Source organism: Notolabrus celidotus, chromosome 4, assembly GCF_009762535.1.
Source record: "Notolabrus celidotus isolate fNotCel1 chromosome 4, fNotCel1.pri, whole genome shotgun sequence".
Lineage (NCBI taxonomy): Eukaryota > Metazoa > Chordata > Actinopteri > Labriformes > Labridae > Notolabrus > Notolabrus celidotus.
The window spans coordinates 33,208,991-33,232,603 of NC_048275.1; the positions used below are offsets into that span (position 1 = coordinate 33,208,991).

Sequence of the window (23,613 nt, forward strand, 5' to 3'; positions counted from 1 at the left end):
CTTTTCTCTGATGAATCCCCTTTCCGATTGTTTGGGGCATCAGGAGGAAGGCTTGTTCGGAGAAGACGAGGTGAGCGCTACCATCAGTCCTGTCTCCTGCCAACAGTGAAGCATCCTGAGACCATTCATGTGTGGGGTTGCTTTTCGGTCAAGGGAGTGGGCTCTCTCACAATCTTGCCTAAAAACACAGCCATGAATAAAGAATGGTACCAGAACGTCCTCCGAGAGCAACTTCTCCCAACCATCCAAGGGCAGTTTGGTGATGAAGAATGCCTTTTCCAGCATGATGGAGCACCTTGCCATAAAGCAAAAGTCATAACAAAATGGCTCGGGGAACAAAAAATTAAGATTTTGGGCCCTTGGCCAGGAAACTCCCCAGATCTTAATCCCATTGAGAACTTGTGGTCAATCCTCAAGAGGCGGGTGGACAATCAAAAACCCACAAATTCTGACAAACTCCAAGCATTGATTATACAAGAATGGACTGCCATCAGTCAGGATTTGGTCCAGAAGTTGATTGACAGCATGCCAGGGAGAATTGCAGAGGTCTTGAAAAAGAAGGGTCAACACTGCAAATATTGACTTATTGCATGAATTCTGTGTAATTCTCAATAAAAGCTTTTGATACTTATGAAATGCTTCTAATTGTATTTCATTATACCATAGAAACATCTGACAAAAACACCTAAAAATCCTGAAGCAGCAGACTTTGTGAAAATGTAATATTTGTGTCATTCTCAAAACTTTTGGCCATGACTGAAGAGGTGAAGTGGCATCTTACTTCGTAAACTTTCCTATTAAAAATGTACATACTAACATGTCATCAATAACTTCCAACAAGGTTTAAAGTGATGTCTAAAATGTCTAACCTGCCCTGTGATCCTAACTTCTACTGAAACTGAAAACTCACCGTCTTCTTTTGAATTTTCACAACACTACACTTTGCATGCACTACACTGTGTATACACTTTAAGTGCAGACACTAAAAGTTAAGACTCTGTGGTCCAGTTATCCGTCTGTATGTGTGAAAACAATGTTATCAAACAAGCGTTTGCTGGGGGTACCTGTGACAGCAGCGTGGTCACATGCATGTTTACATTATACATTTGTGTGACACAGAGATACATGCTTTTTTCGAAATTGCCTACTATACTAGCAGAACGTGATGATTTGGCCAAAATCCAGTATATAGTATGTAGTATGTGAACAAGAGCAAAATCTGCAGTATGCCAAAACTACCTGGATGTCGTACTGATTCAGGAAAATGTTCTCAGTATGCATCGGACCAGTCTCCCTCACTTACTTTTTCCCAGAACCGGGGGGCTCTCAGTTTTTAGGTGCTGTTAAAATAATCAAATTCTGCATAAACCATTTCAAACTGTTTCAATAATAAGTGGATGCTAATTAGCAGTTTTGCAGTTATCTGTGTGCTCAAATGAGGGGCTGCACTTTTTTGTAGCTCAAACATGGAAAAAAAGAAACTGGTGACAGCAAGAAGAGTTTGAAGTAATATGACTGTTATTGCACACCCTGTGATGTGACGATTGTGCAATTTTTTCCGTACGAAACTGAAACAGCGACTTTAATCCAAACAGCTGCTGCAGCAAAGAAAGCCTCGAAACAAAACACCACAAAGAAGAAGAGAGTTTGTGGGAAACACTGAGTGTGACACCAGGAGACAATCCCCACCCACCTTTAGACATTACTGCTGTACCCTCATCAAACTCAGGCTCTGTTACACGCTGAGAACCTAAACAGTCATAGACACACAGACACAGACACACATAGATATGTATTCACACCACACACGCACATACGCGTGATATATCAAAACACAAATGCAGAATCAGGGAAGAGTAACAAGAAACAGACATTAACACATACATGTTATATTTGGTCACAGATAATAAACCGTCACATTTTTTCTCTTACATTTATAAATGCACGTCCACGCAGAGAAAAAACAACAAGCTTTCACAGATATACACACACTGAGAGCGATCGCACACTTACGCTGCAGCTTCTTGCCGGGGGTGTCTGTGTTTCGTCGGGGCAGGTACGGGGAGGCGCGGGGCAGCGGTATGGATGAGACATCATGGGTTTGGAGTGGATACCAGTGAGGCTTGTCATCCAGTAAGGCCGTCTCCAGTTCTATTAGGATCTGCTCAAGTCATAATCCACATCATGACTAAATGTTTTCCTTCAGTTCGTGTTCACTCATCAAAACAGTAATCAGATAGAAAAAGTAATTTTCTGCTTGTGTCACAATGACTAGCTGCTCGCTACATCACAGGAAGGGTAAACAAGATAAACAGCTCTACTCATGTTCTACTGAACAGCTCCGATTCAGTCCTCATTGAATCACTGATCATAAAGAGCCACACATACACAGGTGTGTGTGTGTGTGTGTGTGTGTGTGTGTGTGTGTGTGTGTGTGTGTGTGTGTGTGTAAGCCCAGCTGTGTGTACTTAAAGGTCCCATAGAATGGTGTTTTCAGCTGTTTACAACATGCCCTAGTTGTCTTTATCACAAATTCAGCCTCTGTGGAGGATCTGCAGCCTCTCAGTTTCTAACCTCATCATCCATGCAGTGATCTAGGAAGGCAGGGAAGCTATGTTAATGAAGAGCCTTGCTGATTGGCTGCCTTAAGGCTAGTTTAAACTTCTGCGTTGACTCTACGCAGCGTCGATGTGTAAGCCAAATGCTTGTGAGGGTAGTTTGGTCTGATAGTGGGGTTGCCTGTTTTGGCCCCACTACGTTTTGTGATTAATTTTTCACAGCAAAATGATTATTTTAATTTAGAGCTTCTTCATGTTCCTGTTTATCACACAGCAATAAATACAAGGAAGAATAGAGAGGAGACGTCAGAGGAGATAAAATGTATGGCAGAGTCCACAAGTGCTGTAAATGCAGGAAATACAATCCATCCAGTAGACCAATCACAGGGCTTGCAGTTGCATTTTGGAGGAGGTGCATGGCAGGCTATGCATGTGGGCTTCTGCATCGGAAAAGGACTGCACAGACCTTCAATGTAGGCTATGGCATCAATTCGAAGCAGAAGTTTAAACCAAGCTTTAATGTTGGTAAAATCTGATGATTTGCCAACAGCTGACTTTTTCATGTTTGTGATTGGTCAAATCTTGCTTACACAGCCCTGTTCATGTGAAGTATTGCAGCTGCGTTTACAGCAGCATGTCTCTGGATGCTACATTAAAATTTAAAAGTTATTTTACTTTCAGTGGTCGGTGTTATAGCCAACAAATTGTGATGAAAAATAAAAGGAACACTGTTTTCTTTGGTTCTCAAGGGCTGGGACAGAATTTGGACAGTTTTTGCAACAATTAACCAATCACTCAATCTTTATTTATAAAGCATCAGATCATAACAAATGTTATCTGAAGACTCTTTCCAAACAGAGCAGGTCTAGACCGTACTCTCTGTTATATTATTAACAAACACCCAACATCAAGACAGGATAAGATGCAGTCCCACCTTACAGACAGGACTCAGTCTGATCTCATCTTAATCCACCATGAGCAGAGAACTTTGCAGTATTTAGCAAGTTACAGTGGCAAGGACAAACTTCCTTTAACAGGCAGAAACCTCCAGCAGGACCAGACTCATGTTAGATACACATCTGCTGAGACTGACAACAACAACAGAGTAAACTGTCATTGGCTGCATATACCAACATCTTGAACCAACCATCTTGACTGTGCAACACCAAAGCTGAAACCACAACAGCCTAGGAATAAGAAGAATGCTCAAGAAGTGTGTGTGGTTTTGCACACATGCCTGTATAAATCAGTCCTGTCGTGATGTCACAACAGGAGTAAAATAAAATCACCTCATAGTTACGTTTTCCCAGTTTACGAGCTATAGAAACGATGCAGAGGATTTTGTAATTCCATATTCTCAGGGTTGCTTGACTGAAGTATGTATCCATAAGCAGGTACGTTTTTCATTATGTGGGACCTTTAAATAACACACATACGAAATAATCACACCTGTGTATATGTGTTGTGTCTCTGGCGTGGCTAAAACCCCTTGTGTGTGTGTGTATGTTCATGCATGCGTGATTGCTTGTGCAGTACCTCTCCCATAAAGATGCTGTCCTCCTCTGGTGACCGGGGTTGGTCCCATATAGTCATCTCCAGCATGTGGTTGCGGAAATCCCTCCGATGGACGTGACTGTAGACGAACGTTTGGTTCCACTTCGGCTCGCAGGTTTTCTTCACTGCTTTTGTTCTTCGTTTACTCTTATCACTGTCAAACATCAGAGATATTCAGCCAAACAAGAAGAAGTTCTACAGAAAGATAGCCAATAGTTTGTCCAAATGCAATTTCTTTTGGTTTAAATCAAGTTAAAACACATGACCTCTACCAACAAATAATCAAGCCTCAGAAACCTGACAGTGATGGACACAGCTGTATGATGTGGACACGAGATGTAATGATCTTTATCTGTCATGTTAACAAGTATTGAGTGGATCAGATTCTTCTTAATTTATTTATGATCTCAGTCAATACATCCTCAGACTGCCTGTGATGCAATGAGGCAGTCTAATGTTACTCCTCTGAATCTTCTCAGGACTCCCCGTGAAGAAGATTGGCGTACCTGCGGTCGGGGAGGAAGTACATTTTGACATAAGGGCTCCTGGGCCGTCCATCAGGGCGAAGAGAGAGATCCACAGCCTGCAGCACGTTGATGATGAGCTGATGACCCACTTTGTCATACCACAGCTTCACCTGGATGAGTAACACATACAAAAAGAACCTGATGCTGACATTTCTTCTCAATACATTGACAACCATAAATAACCAGAGCACACACACTCACTGAGAGCTGCCCTGGCATCAACTGTGGAGCGTCTTGGAGCATCCCGGGACTGGAGGGAGACAGGACATTTAAGGATGGTCTCTCCATCTTCTGGGATTCAAAAGAACTGGAACCTGCTACAAAGACAGAAGAAGAACATTTGATTCAAAGATTTAAGAGACTGTTTATTTCAGACGGAGGAAACCAAGTCTAGACAGGATTCATAAGAAGGCATAAGAGATGAGAGAGGTTTGTAAAGAGAGGAAAACATCTAGTCTACTTTGAGTGGGTAGTGTGATCATATCTATTCCACATTCACCATTGAGAGTTGATTCTGTCACAAACTTCACACAAAACAAGCACAGACTATTCCACACTTGACCTGTCTGAATGACAAACTGCTGATTTCTGCTCTACTCTCTGCTGAGAAGACTTTGAATAGAAATTACACACTCTCATGTGTCTCATAAAACAGACCTGAAGTATGATATATTATCTTTTGAATCACTGACTTGTGTAGCACCTCAGACATTACAAACTTTATTTAAGGTCAACAAAAGTGAACTTTACCAGTTCTATTCATAACCCATGGCCCTGTTTAAAACTGGTATTAACATCCATCCTGGGTGATCGGATCACAGGTGGACGACACTAACTACAGGTATAAATATTTGTTTCATATTTGTGTTTTTTTGTATCACTTCAAGACTTCTTTAAATCATATTCACAGACCCATGCTTACACAACTCCTCAAACTTTATTCCTCCATCCTGCTGAATTTTTTACCCGTAGAGGTCAATTCTCGATACGATTCAGGGTCACCAAACTCTAGAATATTTAGTCCTATTTGTCTACAAACTGTTGGTCTGTAAAATGTTACAAATGGTGTATGAAAAAAACATTGAACTACTATTATTTAATTATACTTATCTTGAACTGATGTGCATTTCAAATTTATCATAATCTTTTTCAATATATATGCTTCTTTAATGCTAAATGTAATATTTTTGCTGTGGTGTCACTATAGTTGTGTGTTTATTTTATTATTAATATCAGCTAATGTCATTATTTCTGTGTCAGTTTAGTGTTTTTTAATTATTTTGTAATATTGAAACGTTATTTGGGTGGAGGCTTCAAATAAGCTCTCAGAGTTTTCTGTCTCTTCCTCCACTGTATATTACTAACCTTTGTTTTTGTTTTTCTTGTGTATTTTTTTAATTATGCAAATAAAAAATAGGATTGTAAAGAGACAGCAGAAAAATGTTAAATCAGTCACAGGAATGTACACACTGTCAGACCTCCATATGTGGCCTGAGTGATTGGATCTCAGTCTGTCCCTGTCCGTAGGATGCATTCAAGTGCATTTATGTTTATATTTATTTAATTTGCTTAACATATCAAGTACTAAATATAAACATTATTTTTTACTAATTTAAAACTCAAGCCAAAACTTACCTGTTTAAAAACAACCTACAACAAGTGACCTGTACTCTCTCCCCATCTATGTTTTTCATATTTTACTAATTTCATTTTTATTTTTTGTAATTCATGTACAATGTCTTTGAGTACCTAGAAAAGCCCCAGAGAAGTCCATTATTATTATTATTATTATTATTTTTATTTGTATTATTATTATTATTAGTAGTAGTAGTAGTAGTAGTAGCAGAAGTAGTAGTAGTAGTAGTAGTATTAGTAGTATTTTATTATTATCACGTTTATTTATTTTTATTATCATTACTATTGTCATTTTTTATCAATATTGTTTTTATTTTACTACTATTATTATTACAAACAACACTATTTTATTTTTATTCTTGTTATTATTTTTATTATTATTATTATCAATATTAAAATAATTTATTTATTTTATTTTATCATTATTATTATTATTATTATTATTATTATTATTATTATTATTATCATTTAGACAATCATTATTATTATTTTTATTACAGTGGAGTGCGTATGAAAACACACATCTTTCTGCATTTTGTCAGTAAGTTTTGAATATGTGACGATCCTGCACTGACGAGGAAACAGGAAAAGACAGTGAGAGTAAGAGATGTGATTAAAGGAAAGATAATCGGATATTGTCAAAGCTTATAGTTAGAGCTGGATCAGGCTTGGACCAGCTTTTGTCATGCTGCTATAGGCCTAGACTGCCGGGGGAACTGGCACACTGACACACTGGGATCCTAGCTCACCCCCTTCCCCCCAACCCCTTAATCACTTACTTTAACTCTGCCTGTCCCATTAAAGTTACTAACCATAGACCTTTCTGGAGTCCCTGAGCTCCATTGTCTCGTAGGTTCCTCTGAGATGCCGTAGACGTGCTCCTGCTGCGGACGATCTGGACTCCAGCTGATACGGACGTGCTGGACTCCAGCGGCAACAGCTCGTCTCATCACTATCACCTCTCTCTCTTACTCCCCTCTATCTGTCTTTCCAGACCCAACTCGGTCGAGGCATGATGGCTGTCTAACATGAGTCTGGTTCTGCTCGAGGTTTCTCCCTGTTAAAAGGAAGTTTTTCCTCGCCACTGTAACTAGCTAAATACTGCGATGTGCAATGCTCATGATGGATTAAGGTGGGGTCTTACCCTGTCTTGAAGTTGGGTCTCTGTTCATAATTTGACATAGAGTGGTCTAGACCTCCTATGTTTGTAAAAGCGTCTTGAGATAACGTTTGTTGTGATTTGGCGCTATACAAATAAAGATTGATTGATTGATTGATATTATAATAAACAGGTGAGATCTAGAAGATTTATCGAGGAGACGAGCAGATACACATGGATCTGTCCGTGTGTTTGTCATGCTCTGTCCCTCATTCAGTAAAAGACACAAACTGTCCTGTATTTCGTGCAGTCCACTATGGCACATGACACCCCCTCTTTGTGTTTTAATCATGCAGATCTCTTTCTCTGTTTTCCTTTACTGTTAACACAGACTCTTGTCCACAGTGTACTTATTACATTTCACTGATATTGTCAGAGACAGACAGAAGCATACAGAGTTAAAGACTGATTAAAACACAGAGATCACACAGGAGGAGATACTTACTAGATTCTAATGGAGGGTGGGACGTGTCTGGGATTCTTGGGATATCACTGAAAAGAAGCAACAAACAGCGTGTCAGTCACTCATGTCTGGCTGTGCTAAAGGTTAAAAGTTAGCTTACTTCTTGATGCACAGGCATACATGCATAAATGTAGGACTTATCTAGGAAAAGTAGCACTGTAGTTAAGTTATTAAGAGATTAAAATGTGATTAAAAAATGAGAATTAAAGGGAAGATGTGCGCAGAGCCAAGTTTTTCTCATGACTTCAGTGTTTCCCAGACTCAATCAGACGTTTTTTAAAAGTCAATTATCACGTGAAATGGTAAAACAATGGGAACCAGTGGTTTCATTCTGTCCACACCACCATATTTTATCCACCACCACCACCACTCAAATGAAGTTTTCCATGGGAAACACCAGAATCCAGTGCACCAACTTCATGTCAGATTAAGAAAGCATGGTAATCTGTGCAACACTTATCAGTGAAACTTGTCCTTTTAAAATCAAAATTCTAAATGTGTTCAGCATTTCAAGTCTGCGGTCATCCAACTGAGGTCTGGAGGGGTTTCTAGCGGTTGTTTGGACACATGACTGGAGGCGGTACTTAAAAAGTTTGAGTCACCAAATGGTTGTTAAGTTTAATTATCTGGAATATTTCCTCTTTGTTTCTGAGGCTCCACCATCATATAGGAAGTCATATAAAGTTTCAAATATCTGCCGTTAAGATACTCCTGACATCCTGACATCATGTCAGACTCTTCAACCTGAGCTACACTCAGGAAAAAAGCACTTTGAATGTTTGCTTGTCCTACCATGTAGACAGCAACAATTTGGACTCCTTAACAATTCCGCCTTATGACTCAACCCAACATCAAATACTCAATATCCATCTGACATTTCTATTTCAAAGAAGTCCCAGAATACCTACGTATTTTACGTTCATACCACTGTAGTTAGTCAGAATTCAGCAGATGAGTGACTTATTAGAAACACTAAAACTCCACAGAGTCATAGAGACAGCTGTTTGGTGTCCATCTAAGATATCCTGGTAACAAGTCTAGCGGGACCTGGCCTCACTCCTGGGACAGTAATCTGGGCACTGCTTAACTTTTAAAAGCTTCAAGCAGTAAAATAAATCCAGGAAAGATACCTGGAGAAAGGGGTTAAACTCTCCAAGCTGTGTGTACGTCCAGTTGATTTGATTTTGATTTTTTGTTTTTTGGAGGGCTAACGTAGGTTTGGTTTATCCAACCTGAATAATCGAATGAACACTTATGATCATGCAGACAAGCTGGCAAAGTAACAGATCTAAAAAAAACTGCTTTGCTCTTGTCTCAGTGTTTAAAACAATGGGGGTCAATGACGGTCACCATATTGGAAATGCCCACAAGAACTAACTCGCAACAATCCATTAACAAGCAAAAAAGTGGGGCTGAGGCATGCTTATGGATGCAAATTGATCATTCCCCCAGTCATTAGAATCTATGCATAACTCTTTGCCTTGATATAATCAAAATGGATCAGTTATAATAAAAAATGCTCCATATACAAAATAGAAATGAGCTCTTCATTCTGCTGTAAAAATGGGCATTTAACATGGGAGTTAATGGGGCTCCTAGTCTTTAAGGAGCCACCCTCAAGTGGACACTCAAGGAACTGCAGTTTTTGCACTCCACGTTGTTGTCTTTTTAAACATCGGAGGTTACCACTTTTTTCAAACACATTCCAAAAGTGATTGAACCGCAATGTAAAATACTTTTAAATCAACATTTCTGCACCAAAACCAAAAGTATCCCTGTTTGATTAGCATTTTCTTCATTATTCAACACTGGAGGTTGCAGCTTGGTCTGAACACATCACTACAGTCTAATGAGAGGATGGACATCACTCACGAAATAAACTGGAGTTAGCAGATTGTTAGCCTAGCTTGGCATAAAGACACGAGAATCCTGAGATTGATATCCACGTCCCTGAAAATGTTGAACTGTGTCTCTTTTTTTTATGTTTCAACTTTTGATTTTAAATGCAAATGTTCAACTGATAAGTGTTTCATGGACTCTAGGATGCCTTTGAGGCCATTCCAAAATCAAAAATAACAAAATGTAACTGAAATAAAACAAACATTGCTTGCTTCATGAATCCCCAAACTTTCAAACCAACACATTAGGAGTGAATTAAATAAGTGATTCTATTTTGACACTGTAGAAATGTCACTTTGGGATCCTTCAACTTTACCAGGAATGAAAAAGAGGAATTCCAGACGCTGCAAAAACAATTTCAAAAGCTTGCAAAAGCAATGCTACATTGATGGACATTTCCCATGGGCCATTTTGCATCTCTTCAAGTGAACTCTCAATTAAACTTAGAGGGGATGATAAATTGTAGTTATTTTGACAAAAAGCCAAGACTCAGATTGGATGACATTCCTACCGAAGGCTTCAGTTCAATTAGTCAGGGATGCAAAATGGCACCAGCAAAACCAAAATAGTTTCCATAAGCGTGAGAGGATTAAGTAGTCCTGGAAAAAGGTCAGATTACTTACTGATATTTTCTATACACCCTTCGCGAGTGTTAGGAGAGAAATTAATAGATTCAACTTTTCTTTCCTCATCAAAGGCATACGAGGTTAAATCTTAGAAAGCTTGAAGACAGAGCGGGAACTGCTCCTGTGAAGGGAGTCTAGCATTGGGCTGACTGAATGTTAACACTGCTATCACATGCTCTGAATAAACTACTGTAGAAGTCCTGATGTTAAGACGTAGATTCATTAAGACTGAGTCAGATCCAGAGTTCACTTATTCTGTTGATCTGAAGATTTGGATATTTCCTGTCTGAGTGGAAACATTAAACACTTTCCTGATACAGCTGCCTCCACCACTTACTTCAAATTAAAATGTCTGTTGTATTCAGTATAAAGCTGCTCAAAAGCCTTGTGAAGACCACATGCACATAACATTAAAGCATCAATCAATATGGCCTTAATAAGTATGCTGTATTTCCAGGATTCCTAAATATGCGCTCTTTGTAATCACTTATGATCAGCTTGGTGAAGTTTTTATAAGTCATCAACCTGAAACATCTGATGGAGCTTCCTCTTGTCCTTTATGGCACTTGTAGCCCATTTTATTTGGCCAGTAAAAATCCACCTTATATCATCCTCGAAATAAACACAAGTGCTTTTTTTTTTAAAGGGGGTGTACGAGAAGACAAAATGGAAATCTCCTGTTCAAAAACTTGGCAAGCCTCACAGAAAGTAATGGCCGGCTATTTTTAATATTTTGAAAGCAGTCACACAGCCAGGATCAGAATACAAATAAATGTCCCTGTTTCATGTCCTATGTGAGGACGGCCAACTCTGAGCCTCAGTTTGGCCAGTTGAGGGTTAAACTCACTGCAGCATTCAGACTGATTACTGACGTCCAATTAAAGGGTTGCATTTCCAACAAATATCAAAATATGGCACTGACAAGAGAACAGGAAGCATTTTATTCCTGACTTACCCAATAGGTCTGGATACCACCAGCTCCACTTGGGGCTCAGCTTGAGACTCCAGGATGATGTTGTAAACTTCCTTCATTGTTGCACCGGGTAGCAGCTTCCCATTCCACTGCAAGACTTCATCCCCTGAAATCAGACAAATATAAAGCGGTTGTGAATTTGATTTTAATGGAGACAATTAAAAATATAATGTGGACACCTTCCACCTGCATTCATTTCTATAGAATCTAAATGTTATGTCTTACAGAAAGTGTCTCTCCTTTATATTATTACTAAGCCTTGTTCTAAGTCTTCCATCTCACTATTATCTCTCTCTCTCTCTTCATGTACTCTATCCCTCTCTCCAACACGGTCTCAGCAGATGTGTGTCCAACATGAGTCTGGTCCTGCTGGAGGTTTCTGCCTGTTAAAGGAAGTTTGTCCTTGCCACTGTAACTTACTAAATTCTGCAAAGTGCTCTGCTCATGGTGGATTAAGATGAGATCAGACTGAGTCCTGTCTGTAAGAAGGGACTAGATCTGATCCTGTCTTGAATTTGTGTCTTTGTTAATAATATAACATAGAGTACGGTCTAGACCTGCTCTGTTTGGAAAGAGTCTTCAGATAATGTGTTGTGATTTAGCGCCATATAAAGATTGATTGAGTGATTGATTTTTAGATACAGTATGCTGTTGGCACATCTAAAATACATAAGGTAAGGCTGTCATGTGTGACTTCCTGTCATTGAATATTTCCCAAGCACAGCCTGTCAATCAGTATAAAGGTGCATATATGTTAATCCTCCCTTTCAAAAATCAAACGTGTATGGAAAAAAAGCCAAACACGTGGCTCCAGTCGTCACTGTGTCTGCATCGTATTAACGTGACAGGTGCAATGTTTTACCTGCTCTGAGATGTCCCACCACGTCAGCCAGACTTCCCTTCTTGACTTTAGTGATGAAGGCACCTAATCTCCCTGACTCTGTGATTCTGCCTCCCACCACCTGCACAGGGAGACACGGGGAGTGTGGGAGAGAGATCAGTGTCGTAACCGTGATATCAGGGGAAGACAACACTTATTAAACATAAAAAAAAATCAAACACAACAAGCATAAATGAGTCACAGTATGGAACTCAAGTGTGGAGTCAATGAAAAGAAAATGTTGATTGTTTACCTTTAAAGAGATCCATTAAATGCATGACAACTATTACACTTCTATAAAACTTATCAAGATGAAAATAACTCAAATCATTTAAAAATCAAAAATGCTGATAATAATAATCTAATTAAAACAAATATTAATATTTTAGAAGTGTTTGATGTAAGTGAAAGACTTTAATTCAGAAAAAAACATCAATAAAGACTTCTACAATAAGATTTACTTACCTTATTGTTTCACAAATAACAATATCCCTTCTCATACAATGGCATACTGTCTGTAAGTGTGTGTCTGTGCGTGTTTGTGTGTCCTCTCTCACCTTTAACCCCAGCAGAGCTCCGGCCTCTTTAGGCATGGTGTTACTCCTCTTGCTCAGGGTGATTCTTCCTAAGAGATGGTCTCCCTCCTTGGATGGCTGCCAGGTTACAGGATGCTGCAACAGGAGACGACACAATCAGAGGACACACGTACGCCAATACATGCACAACCTGTAAAATCAGCCACAGCTGGAGAAATGATTCATGGTGTGATAAACTTCATTAAATGTATTGATCATTTGTCGGCAGTCAGCTTCATGAACAGAATGGGACACAAGCCGGGGATCAACAACAGATTTAGTAGAAGTGTCTTATGGAATATCCTCACTGGGTGCAAGTTTTTTTTTGTTTTTTGTTTTTTGTATTTATTTTTTACTTATTGAAACTTCTTTCTTGATTGTACTTATGTCTGGGTTGCTGTAACAACTGAATTTCCCCCCCGGAGGATGAATAAAGTAATATCTTATCTTATCTTATCTTATCTTATCTTTTAAGTTGACTTCTGTGGGACACCCTGTGTGTATTTTTTCTTGTCACAGGCGTAAAATGTGTTGAGGCACTTATTAAGTTAAAATCAGCAGTCATCTATTTGAAAACAATGTCCGCTAGCTGACCGGGAAGCACAAAGTTTCAGTTTATAGTGCTTCATGTCAGGATGTTAAAACCCCAAACTGTCTGTTGGCTGTAACGTACACTACCAGTCAAAAGTTTGGACACACCTTCTCATTTAATGGTTTTTATTTATTTTAATTATTTTCAGCATTGTAGATTAATACTGAAGACATCAAAACTATGAAATAATCTGGTTTTGCCATAATCTGGATTACAACAGTAGTCAAATAGGGCTATCCATTGTGTACTAACCCTACCTCTGAACAACACAACTGATGGTCTCAAACACATTAAGAAGGCAAGTCATTCTACAAATGAACTCTTGACAAGGCTCTTGTTCATTAGAAACCATTCCAGGAGACCACTTCATGAAGCAGACTGAGAGAATACCAAGAGTGTGTAAAGCTGTCATGAAGGAAAAAGGGGGCTACTTTACAGAATATAAAATATAAAACTTATTCTGGTTTCTTTAACACTTTTTTGTTCATTCAATAATTCCATATATGTTCTTTCATAGTTTTGGTGTATTCAGTATTAATCTACAGTGTTTACAATAATTAAAATAAATACAAACCCTTGAATGAGAAGGTTTTTCCAAACCTTTGACTGGTAGTGTATATGAATACAATGTCAGCTGGCCGACCTGGAAGCACAACGTTTCTGTTTATAGTCTCTCATGCCAGGATGTTGAAACCACAAACTGTCTGTTGGCTGTAATGTATATGATTTCCAGTAAAGAAACATCTTGATGTCTCATTTTAAAACCTGTTTTATGCTTAAAGGTGCAAAAAGGACAACAACAACCTACAACATATTATATTTAGTCAGATCTTGAGTGCACAGTTTATAGGTGGAGGGTTTGTTTACATCTGTATATGTAACAGAGACAGTGCAGACACACAGCATCTGATATTATGCAACAGTTAGAGCCCTGCTTGCTGTCAAGACACAGTGTTATTTATGTCACATGTCTAGAATGCTTGAGCATGTCTATGGGTCTGAAACAGTTTTAAATGTACAGTGAAAATGCACCACAACTCAGTTTTGTAAATAATGTGGCTACATGTATGTCTGGTTTCTGCAAGAGTCAGTGAAGGTGAGTCTGTCAGGACTGATAAAAATACTGGAATAATTAATAAATCCAGTTATAATTAGTGCATTAATGGAAATAAGCCACCATTTCTTTTTTTTATGAAGTTGAAACAAAAACAAAAAAGCCAAATTCAAATAATGAAGTAGTGTACACTATAAATACAAACATGTTCTTCATCTGTACGACAACATCTTTGTCTGTAAGGGGTTCAATCATATGTTACGGCTTCATTATTCTAGTTATATTCTTTTGTGAATTAATCATTCTCACCAATCTTACATCAAATCAATTAAACAACATCTACCAAAATATTTGCATCAGCATTTTTCTCCAAATCCTGCAGCCCAAGTGTTCATTTTTAGTCGATTTACACCTGAATTTGATGCATTTCTTCTCCATCTCATAACATCATAGGATCATATCACACAGGGCCAAACATTGCAAAAGCTTAATGCAACATTTTATAAGAAATAAAGTAGCCATGACTATCACCAAAAGATGAAACTCAACAGTATTTTAAGAATGAGAGTAAGAAGTCTGAATTGTAAACACCTTCAAGAGAGAGCACTGACAACAATCATTGAGAAAAACTGGTGGGGGTAAAAGTGTGATATTTATCCTTTTAAGAAAAACCTCAATAATAAAGTCAAACTGTTGAAAGTTAAATACAAATATTAGGACAAAAGTCAAGCTTCCGGTGGTGGTATATATATAACTAGACAGGTACATGAGATGCCTGCAAAAGTATAGGACAAACACAGTGTAAAGAGCACCTTACTGCATCAAAGGCAACCACACCCACACATATGCATATTAGCATTAAACAGTTTAAACATCAGAAGATCTGCAACAAACATTTAAACTCTGAAGCTAAGCTAGCAAACCATTAGAGACAATAAAAACAGACTTACATGCCATACAGTGGGGTCATGTGGGTAGCACTCCCAGTCGCCTGCAGAAGAAAAGAGACGGGCTTAGATACAGTAAATGAAAGAGAGACAAAAACTTCCTTCATCTTCCAGTCATCCAGTCATACATTCACACAAACACACACACACAGACACACACACACACATCCACGCATACAGCAGGAGCTGTATACACAGCGCATACCAGCCTGAGTCCTCTCACACACAGCTCGGCCAAATATGGGAGCTCTTCAGAAGGTATTTGTTTACAGTGGAGAGGGTTAAGTTTGTTGAAAATTCAGTCCTGGGCTAGAATTAGAAATTTATCACAGCAGTGGGAGAACAGAGAGTTACAGTAGTCCGTCAGTAATGATGATACCAGAGAACATGCTGTAGGTAGTATATGTAGTGCTGTAGCTAAATAAACATTTGGTGAACGACTGATGGAGTATGACATGCTGCAGCGGAGACATTCATACAATTGGATAAATACAGAAAATGACCATTCTCATGAAGTCTTTCATCTGTGTTTTAAGGCTAGAACGTATAAAAACTTTAGTTATACCTCATTAAATAGAGGCAGGGTTCAACACGTCCTGATGAAGACCAAGTGAGGGTCGAAACCAGTTGGTGTTTCCTTTTTCCTGTACAATACCTTTTAAAACGTTGTGCCCGGTATGAATTAAAGGCTTTGTAACCCTTTCCTCTGAAGACAGCCCCAGTCCGACAAGTTTTTTTTGCCTTATTTTTCAAGAGCACCTGGAGTTTACCAAATTACCTCCATGAGCACACCTTAAATTGGTTTGTTTTTCAGAGGCATGGCTTTATCAGCTGAAAATAACTAAGATAATTTAAGCAATTCAACTTGCAATCAGAAAACCTGCTTCAAGTTAAAGTTAAATTTTGGTCTGATAATTTTAAAATTGTTTTAGAGGTTTTAAGATTTTTTATGCTTCTACATTCTGAACCATTTTGGGTCAGTGTGTATTTAGTTAAATTTGATGACATTTTTTGAAATATGTTTCAATTTATGACTTTTTTTTTAAAACACCATGGTTCTTTTGCAAAGTTTAAAGGTTGGAAACACTTATCTCTGATATAAAAATGCTAAATCTTGCTACAAACGTGAAATTGAAACAAAAAAATGAGAATTTCTCAAAGCTGTAAACAGCAGACTACTGATGACATATGACAGATGCTCAGCAGTAATTTATGAACTATTTCTTCCTGTGAATAAACCCCAAGGTTTAACAAGATTCATTCACGGCCTTTGGAAACAGTCGTTATTGTGCATGAATTTCTGGACCTTTCACCTGGGTCACTCAGTCCTCATCTTCAGATTGAGCAGTCAGAAACATCTAACACGACTTAATTCTCTTTGACAGCTGAGCAAGTTTTATTCACTGATGAAGACGACGTGAGAGCTCTGGAGAAGTCTGGAGAGGGAATTTCAAGTCGAATTTCTAGGTAGGGGTTCTAAAGAAGTTCCTTTTTGATAAATAGTGTTTGCAGGGATTTATGTACGAAAACAAAATCCAAGAACAATTCCCCTCATTGATTTTTGTGTGTATCAGCTGTTTGAGTTACGATCAGTTCCTGCTGCATGTCCCTCATGTCCAGCAGGAGATTCAGATTTCATAAATATTTTGGGTGGATAATCTTAAACTCCTGTTTCGGTCCTGAATCAAAACCTCCTCCGCACACATGGACCGGGGGGCGGCAGCGTTGAAATGTGTGCAGGACCTCAACGACACTGTTATGACACAGAGTAAAACAGAGCCAAGCGTTCCTAGGAGCCAGGAGGCTATGAGGTTAATGAGTTGTGACAACTTATAGTGACATTATGTAATCTTAAAGCAAACGCTCTGACAAGAGACGACCAAGTCTCAGTTTCATAACCTCAGCATGAGCAGTGGGTGGGCCTCGTGGGTGACTGCGTGTGCCTGTGTTTCTGCACTTAACAGGACCTGAATGAAGGAGAGTCACTGTGGAGTCACGACCCAGTCAGGATGGGCTCAAAAGATGGTACAAAATATGTAAAATTTGATCACTTTCACGCTTTATTTGAAATAATGACAAGAAGAAGTATTTTCATCTTCTTGTCAGAGGGAAATATAAGTTGAATTTTCATTAAAATAAGTTATCCATATAGAACTCTTTATATATTACCCAGCTGTGTTCAATACTTGAGCCTGGTTGGTCAGAACTGTAAAAGCACTCTGGCACATTTCCCCTCAGCCTGTTGACACTGTGGCAAAAACGCTAGTGTAACTGTTAGCATTCTAAATCGTTAATCAACATAGAGGATATTATCAGTTTTACGTTTCAATTATTTGGGGAGCACAAAACTGTAGATTTGTAAATGATTAGCTGACACATCAGCAGCAGAGAAAAGAAAAAGAGAGGAGGAAAACAGCGCAGAAGGAAAGTTAAAAGCCCCAAGGTGCCGAATGAAAGAAACATCTACCAAATTGAAGAAAACAGACACAAAAAGAACATATTATAAGCTTTGGCAGAGTTACAGGACTGGTTACATGAAAAAAATGGTAACGGACTTGTGCATTAATTCACAATGCCGACAGAAAAATTCAAAGTTAAAACGTTCAGTCTAATGTGAGCTATAACAAGCAGGTTAATGTTTTAAAGGTGACATATCATGCAAAATGGACTTTTTAATGGTTCTCTACCTGAAATATGTGTCCCTGGCATGTCTACAAACCCCCCGAGAATGAAAAAAATCCATTCTGCCCCTGTTCTGATTTCTCCACCTTTCTGTAAATGTGTCTAAAACGAGCCGTTTCAGACTTCCATGTTTTTGTTACGTAACAACAATATCCGGTCTGTCACGGAGTCAGAGCTCGGAGCTTGTTCAGCCCATAGACTGTATAAAATACAACTCAACCCCTCCTGTTTTTCATTACATGCACACGTGTGCTAACAAGGAGCTTAGGAGGGAGGCATGCTAGTTGTAGGCTGTCTTAATAAACACAAAGGTCGGTTTTACTCCCCACGTCTGCAGATTTGAAGATCTAGTGGATGATTTTTATTTGTCATGGATAAGTGCTAGCGCTAGTTAGCATAGCTACATAGCTACATGTTCATAGCTGTAGCTGTGTACCAAGACACACGTCTACATACTGACAAATAAAACAACAAGAAACACTAAATCTGTGACCAATCCTTCAGAAAAGGTCCCGCTGCCTTTCTGGTAGAGGTCGGTTTTACTCCCCACGTCTGCAGATTTGAAGATCTAGTGGATGATTTTTATTTGTCATGGATAAGTGCTAGAGCTAATTAGCATAGCCACATAGCTATATGTTCATAGCTGTAGCTGTAGCTGTGTACCAAGACAAACGTCGACATACTGTCACATAAATCAACAAGAAACACAGAATCTGTGACCAATCGTTCAGAAAGGTCCTGCTGCCTTTCTGTTAGAGGTCGGTTTTACTCCCCACGTCTGCAGATTTGAAGATCTAGTGGATGATTTTTATTTATCATGGATACGTGCTAGCGCTAGTTAGCATAGCCACATAGCTACATGTTCGTAGCTGTGTACCAAGACACACGTCGACATACTGATAAATAAAACAACAAGAAACACTAAATCTGTGACCAATCCTTCAGAAAGTTCCTGCTACAGGCGCCTCTCTGTCAGGATCAGATTCTGGATCAGATTCAGAGGGTTGAAGTAACGCGGGTCTGTGAGCAGCCGTATATATTCAGCCAACATGTAAACATTAGATCAACGTGCTGGAGAGCCGAGACCACATCCACTACCTGAGGGGGCGTGGTCAGAGAGAAAACAGAGTGTTCTGAGGAGGACTGAAGAAGAGGGCTTTACAGGCATGTCAAAATCTGATTTCAAAGTGTTTTTTTGAGCATAAACTTTAAAGACATGTTTTGGGGACCTCTTAGATCAATATATGTTGATGAAAAAAGCGTGATATGTCACCTTTAACTTTACCATGAACGAAAATGTTCAGTTTGACGATAAATCAATCTGTTTGCATTGAAGCACAACCAGCCGTGGAATCAAAGGAACTCTTTTTATTAGCTGCTCGCAGAGGTGGGTAGTAACACGTTACATTTACTCCATTACATGTACTTGAGTAGTAGTTCCAAAAATTGTACTTCTGAGTGTATATGTTTTGCAGAGTACTTTTTACTCCTACTTGAGTCAACATCATTGGAAAGTAACAATACTTTTACTTGAGTACTTTCGGTCTACTCTACCCACCACTAGTTGCTCGATAGAATCAACATTTTGTGCAAACATGCTTGTTTATTTAGTTGGTAGCCAGGTTCATGTTTAATGGGTGGGTTGTTGCAGCGGACTGGAAACCCCTCTGGGTGAGAAAACATCCTTCAGTGGAGTCGTGCTCAACCTGCTCACTATCCATAAACCCTAACATGGCTGTTTTTCAAGGATTGTCACACACGTTATTATCAAAATGTTATGTTAGAACTCATGAAATTATGTTAAAACAAAATGAATTACCATTTCAGAAGTTCCCTGAGCAGGCTACAGGAGACGCTGAGCTAAACTAGTTAGTTAATAAGACTGTGAGATGAAAGCTTGCGACAGTACAGTAGCCTACCATAAGTTAGCTTTGTCAAATGATTCCAAAAGCTCTAATTCTATCATAATATTTACATCTTTCAGAACAGACAAGTTCATAAAATGAAGCTGAGTGTTTCCATAGTCCAAGATGAATCCTTGAATTTTGTATTTTTGTCCACAGCTTAAAGATTTGAAGGTGGCCATCATTCTCGTGTTGATGTTATTTGGGATGTGATGTTTCTGTGGTACATGAGAAACCAGTTTCTATAAAATCATGACAGATCTGTGTGTCCAGCCTGTTCTAATTCTCATGGTATATAATACATAACAATCATAACGATGATCTATCTCAGCCCTTAGCATCTATCTCAGTCACAATTCCTCACTTTAGACAGCCTGAACATGAATTGCTCCTAAAACAGAAATATGTTTAACTTTATGAAGTACTTCACGTTAGTCCACGTCTCTTTACAGTAACATGATACCGTTGTAATAATTGATGGTGTTTATCACACGTCCTGTATCAACCAACGGACATCCATAAAGTGCTCTGATGACAACAAGGAAGCACCGCAGCGCCAGCCTGGACTCCAACCAGACATCTTGACATCCATCAAGTGGAGGTTTAGGGTGAGTGTGTTCTGTCAGGGCAGGTTTTAAACACACTGCTGTGGCAGCCAGGCGCTGCTTCCTTTTTTAGCTCGAGACCGAGTCCAGGTCAGCTCCGAGATGCGGGCGCTGGCAGCCGAGGAGCGTCCAGGCATGTAAATCATTGTAGGAACAGTGCAGGAAACAGCGCACACACACTTGAATGTTCACTCAGTCAGTCATAGTAGATCATTTTATGATCCATGCAAGTGTTCGTCTTCCCACACACAAGTCACTGATTCCTTTTTGAGCTGGGCTCCTTCACGTTTTAAACCTTAAAGTCACTTTTACACACTCTAAATTGTAGATTTCTTTGTCGTTTTTTATGACGACACTTAACATCTGAGAAACAGATTGATGTTTTTATAAGTTTATGGCCTTACATGTTGTGGTGGGTCTTAGTCTCACACTGAGTTGGGGCATTTAATCTATCTCCTGGTGCAGAGGATACTGTGATAGGACAATGCTGCTTTTTTCTGTGCATAGCTAACAACTGCCAAATTAACTGTAACAGAGGTGTCAAACATTCTGACATACAGTTTTCATGAAGCCTCCTGAACCAGGCTTTACATCTGAAAGCTTACTCCTTTATTGGCATCTTAGCCCTCAATCCTAAGCGGGAAGATGGACGCAGAGTTGTTCTGACATTGCTTTCAGTAATAATAAAGCTACAATCTATAAAATGCGTGACTTGATATCATTAGTAAGCCTTTGAGAGAAGAGGATTAGGGCCAGTAAAAACAAAAGTAAAAAATCTACATTTTTCAGAATGCTGACTTAGATCTCAGAATTTAAACTTCAAAGCACAAAGTTAGAAAAATGTTACAATTTTTTTATATTTTTAACTTTACGAACATAACCTCCTTCACTTTTTGTCAGTGGCCCTAATCCTCTTCTGTTGCCTTTGCACAGCGTAGAAATGTATTTCATGTTTGGCTATACCGGTCTGTTAAAGTCGATCATAAGATGAAATTCTGCATAAAGGTTTTAACCAAGCGTGCCGGATACGGCCCTGGTGGTGAGGCTTTCAGCAGTGTGACTGTCCCCTGGTGGCTGGCTGCAGTATAGGTCAAAACATCCGTCTCCCCCATTCATTTGAATGGGGGAGCAGTCAAACTTTAAAAAATAAATACACGTCGTACGAATGTTTCTCACATCCGTATGCTGTGGTTATATGTAGTTAGTATTTGAGTGTTTTGTGTCCAAGGCCTCTTTTTCCTGAAAAGTTTCTTTTTCGTTAGTTATTAGAGTTTAAAAAACGGGGTTTTACTTCCGGGTTTCCTTTGATTCACAGCCGCCGTATAACGAAACTTCAAAGGACACACAGCGTCTTGTGACACTACGCTGTAGGGCGGAGCTTATTACAAAGGCTTCACAGGCTCTGGCTGCACAATGGCTGCACCCAGGAGAGGGATTTTTTGGCTTCAGAACTGTACAACGGGAAGAGGCGGAGCAACGCTGTCCATTTTTATTTACAGTCTATGGTTTTAACCAATGCCAGGCCACGCAGCAGTGATAACAGTCAAGTATCTATACAGGGTTTATACTAAAGAGATACGTAATAATAGTAATTCAATCATATATTCTTTTGTTGCTTTGGTTTTAGAAAAAAACTCTTATCACTTTAGTCTCTCTGAGCAATGGCCATCTTTTTGGGGCTTCCAGTGCAGACCAGACATGGATTAGATGTAAAGACTTACCAACCAGACTAGGAACTCCTGACTGGAGAATTGTTATAGAGGTGAAGATGTAGCTGATAGATCTCATACTAAACATGACTTCCCATGTTAAAATGTATCTATCTATCTATCTATCTATCTATCTATCTATCTATCTATCTATCTATCTATCTATCTATCTATCTATCTATCTATCTATCTATCTATCTATCTATCTATCTATCTATCCTGTGTTATGTTGAATCTGTAACTGGACTTAACTTTAAAACATCGGCTCCAATGAATCTTAAATAAAGAAAACATCATTGTCATATATTTGCAGCTCTATTATTATTATTATATTATTTATTTTATCTTATCTTAGTTTTTAGTCATTTATGATCGAAGGCATTATTTGTGCTCTAATTATTGTGTTTTCTTCTCCCACCTTTTTGTTGCCTTTTAGGACGCCTATTTTAACATCTGGCAAGAGACTGCAGATGGAAACTAGCCTTTTGGCTAACTCTGGCATATTTACAGAAACATTAGTTAATACACATGTTCCTTGTAAATTAAATGAATACAAGTCAAATAAATAAATAAAATTACTGTTTACAAAAAACAATCACTGGATGGCACATTGCCTTACTTTTGTCAACATCTAGCGCTCTCTGACCTCTCCTCTCTCACAGTGGTTAAGATTATAGCTAGGCTGGCTGGTCAGACACCTTATGAAAAAGCTCTGGGTATTTATGATCAATTTATTTTTTAATTTAAGGCACCAGTTAAGCTCCAATAATTCCATACTTCCCTGTACACTGTGCTGTTATTATGCCTGTATTGCTTTCTGTCAACCCACCAGTAGAGGAGGACTTCCCTACTGAAGCAAAGAGTATAACTTACCCCGGCCAGGCCTAATTGTTTGTATCGTATTTCACATGAGGCAGTTCCTTGGAACCATTAGCACTGAAATCACATATCCCAGCTTGTGCATGACAAGGTTGGAGTGTAAACAGTAGTGTGTTCTCACGCTTGGGGACATAGTTGGAGATGGGAGGCCTCACGATGTCAACACAGGGATCAAATGGGGTCAAACTGTCCCCTCTACAGACACACTATCACCCACACACATGTCCACTCAGTGTGGGATTGTCCCCCCCTCAGGGCTGGGCTGAAAACAATACAATATGACACAGAAAACATGTAAAAACACACACAGGATCACACTAACACTCATTACTAATTCTAATGAATCCACTGCAAACAGATATCACTGAGAGAGTTCATGTTAAACACACAAG

At 38.9% G+C, this 23,613-nt stretch overlaps 1 protein-coding gene across 16 annotated transcripts in view; it reads right to left on the reverse strand.

Moving 5' to 3' along the window:
- The window catches only part of LOC117811190 (regulating synaptic membrane exocytosis protein 1-like), a 144,325-nt gene that overhangs the window by 36,383 nt on the left and 84,329 nt on the right, over nt 1–23,613 (reverse strand). For 11 of the 16 annotated variants that reach the window (XM_034681300.1, XM_034681311.1, XM_034681309.1 and 8 more), the window contains exons 7-16: nt 15,446–15,486; nt 12,832–12,945; nt 12,257–12,356; nt 11,377–11,500; nt 7,879–7,925; nt 4,841–4,956; nt 4,619–4,749; nt 4,095–4,266; nt 2,014–2,161; nt 1,694–1,750 (exon numbers count right to left, since the gene is read on the reverse strand). In XM_034681300.1, the coding sequence (XP_034537191.1) occupies nt 1,694–1,750; nt 2,014–2,161; nt 4,095–4,266; nt 4,619–4,749; nt 4,841–4,956; nt 7,879–7,925; nt 11,377–11,500; nt 12,257–12,356; nt 12,832–12,945; nt 15,446–15,486 (1,050 nt within the window). The remainder of the gene's footprint in view (nt 1–1,693; nt 1,751–2,013; nt 2,162–4,094; nt 4,267–4,618; nt 4,750–4,840; nt 4,957–7,878; nt 7,926–11,376; nt 11,501–12,256; nt 12,357–12,831; nt 12,946–15,445; nt 15,487–23,613) is intronic. The other 5 variants (XM_034681313.1, XM_034681304.1, XM_034681314.1 and 2 more) reach the window with 1 other exon arrangement.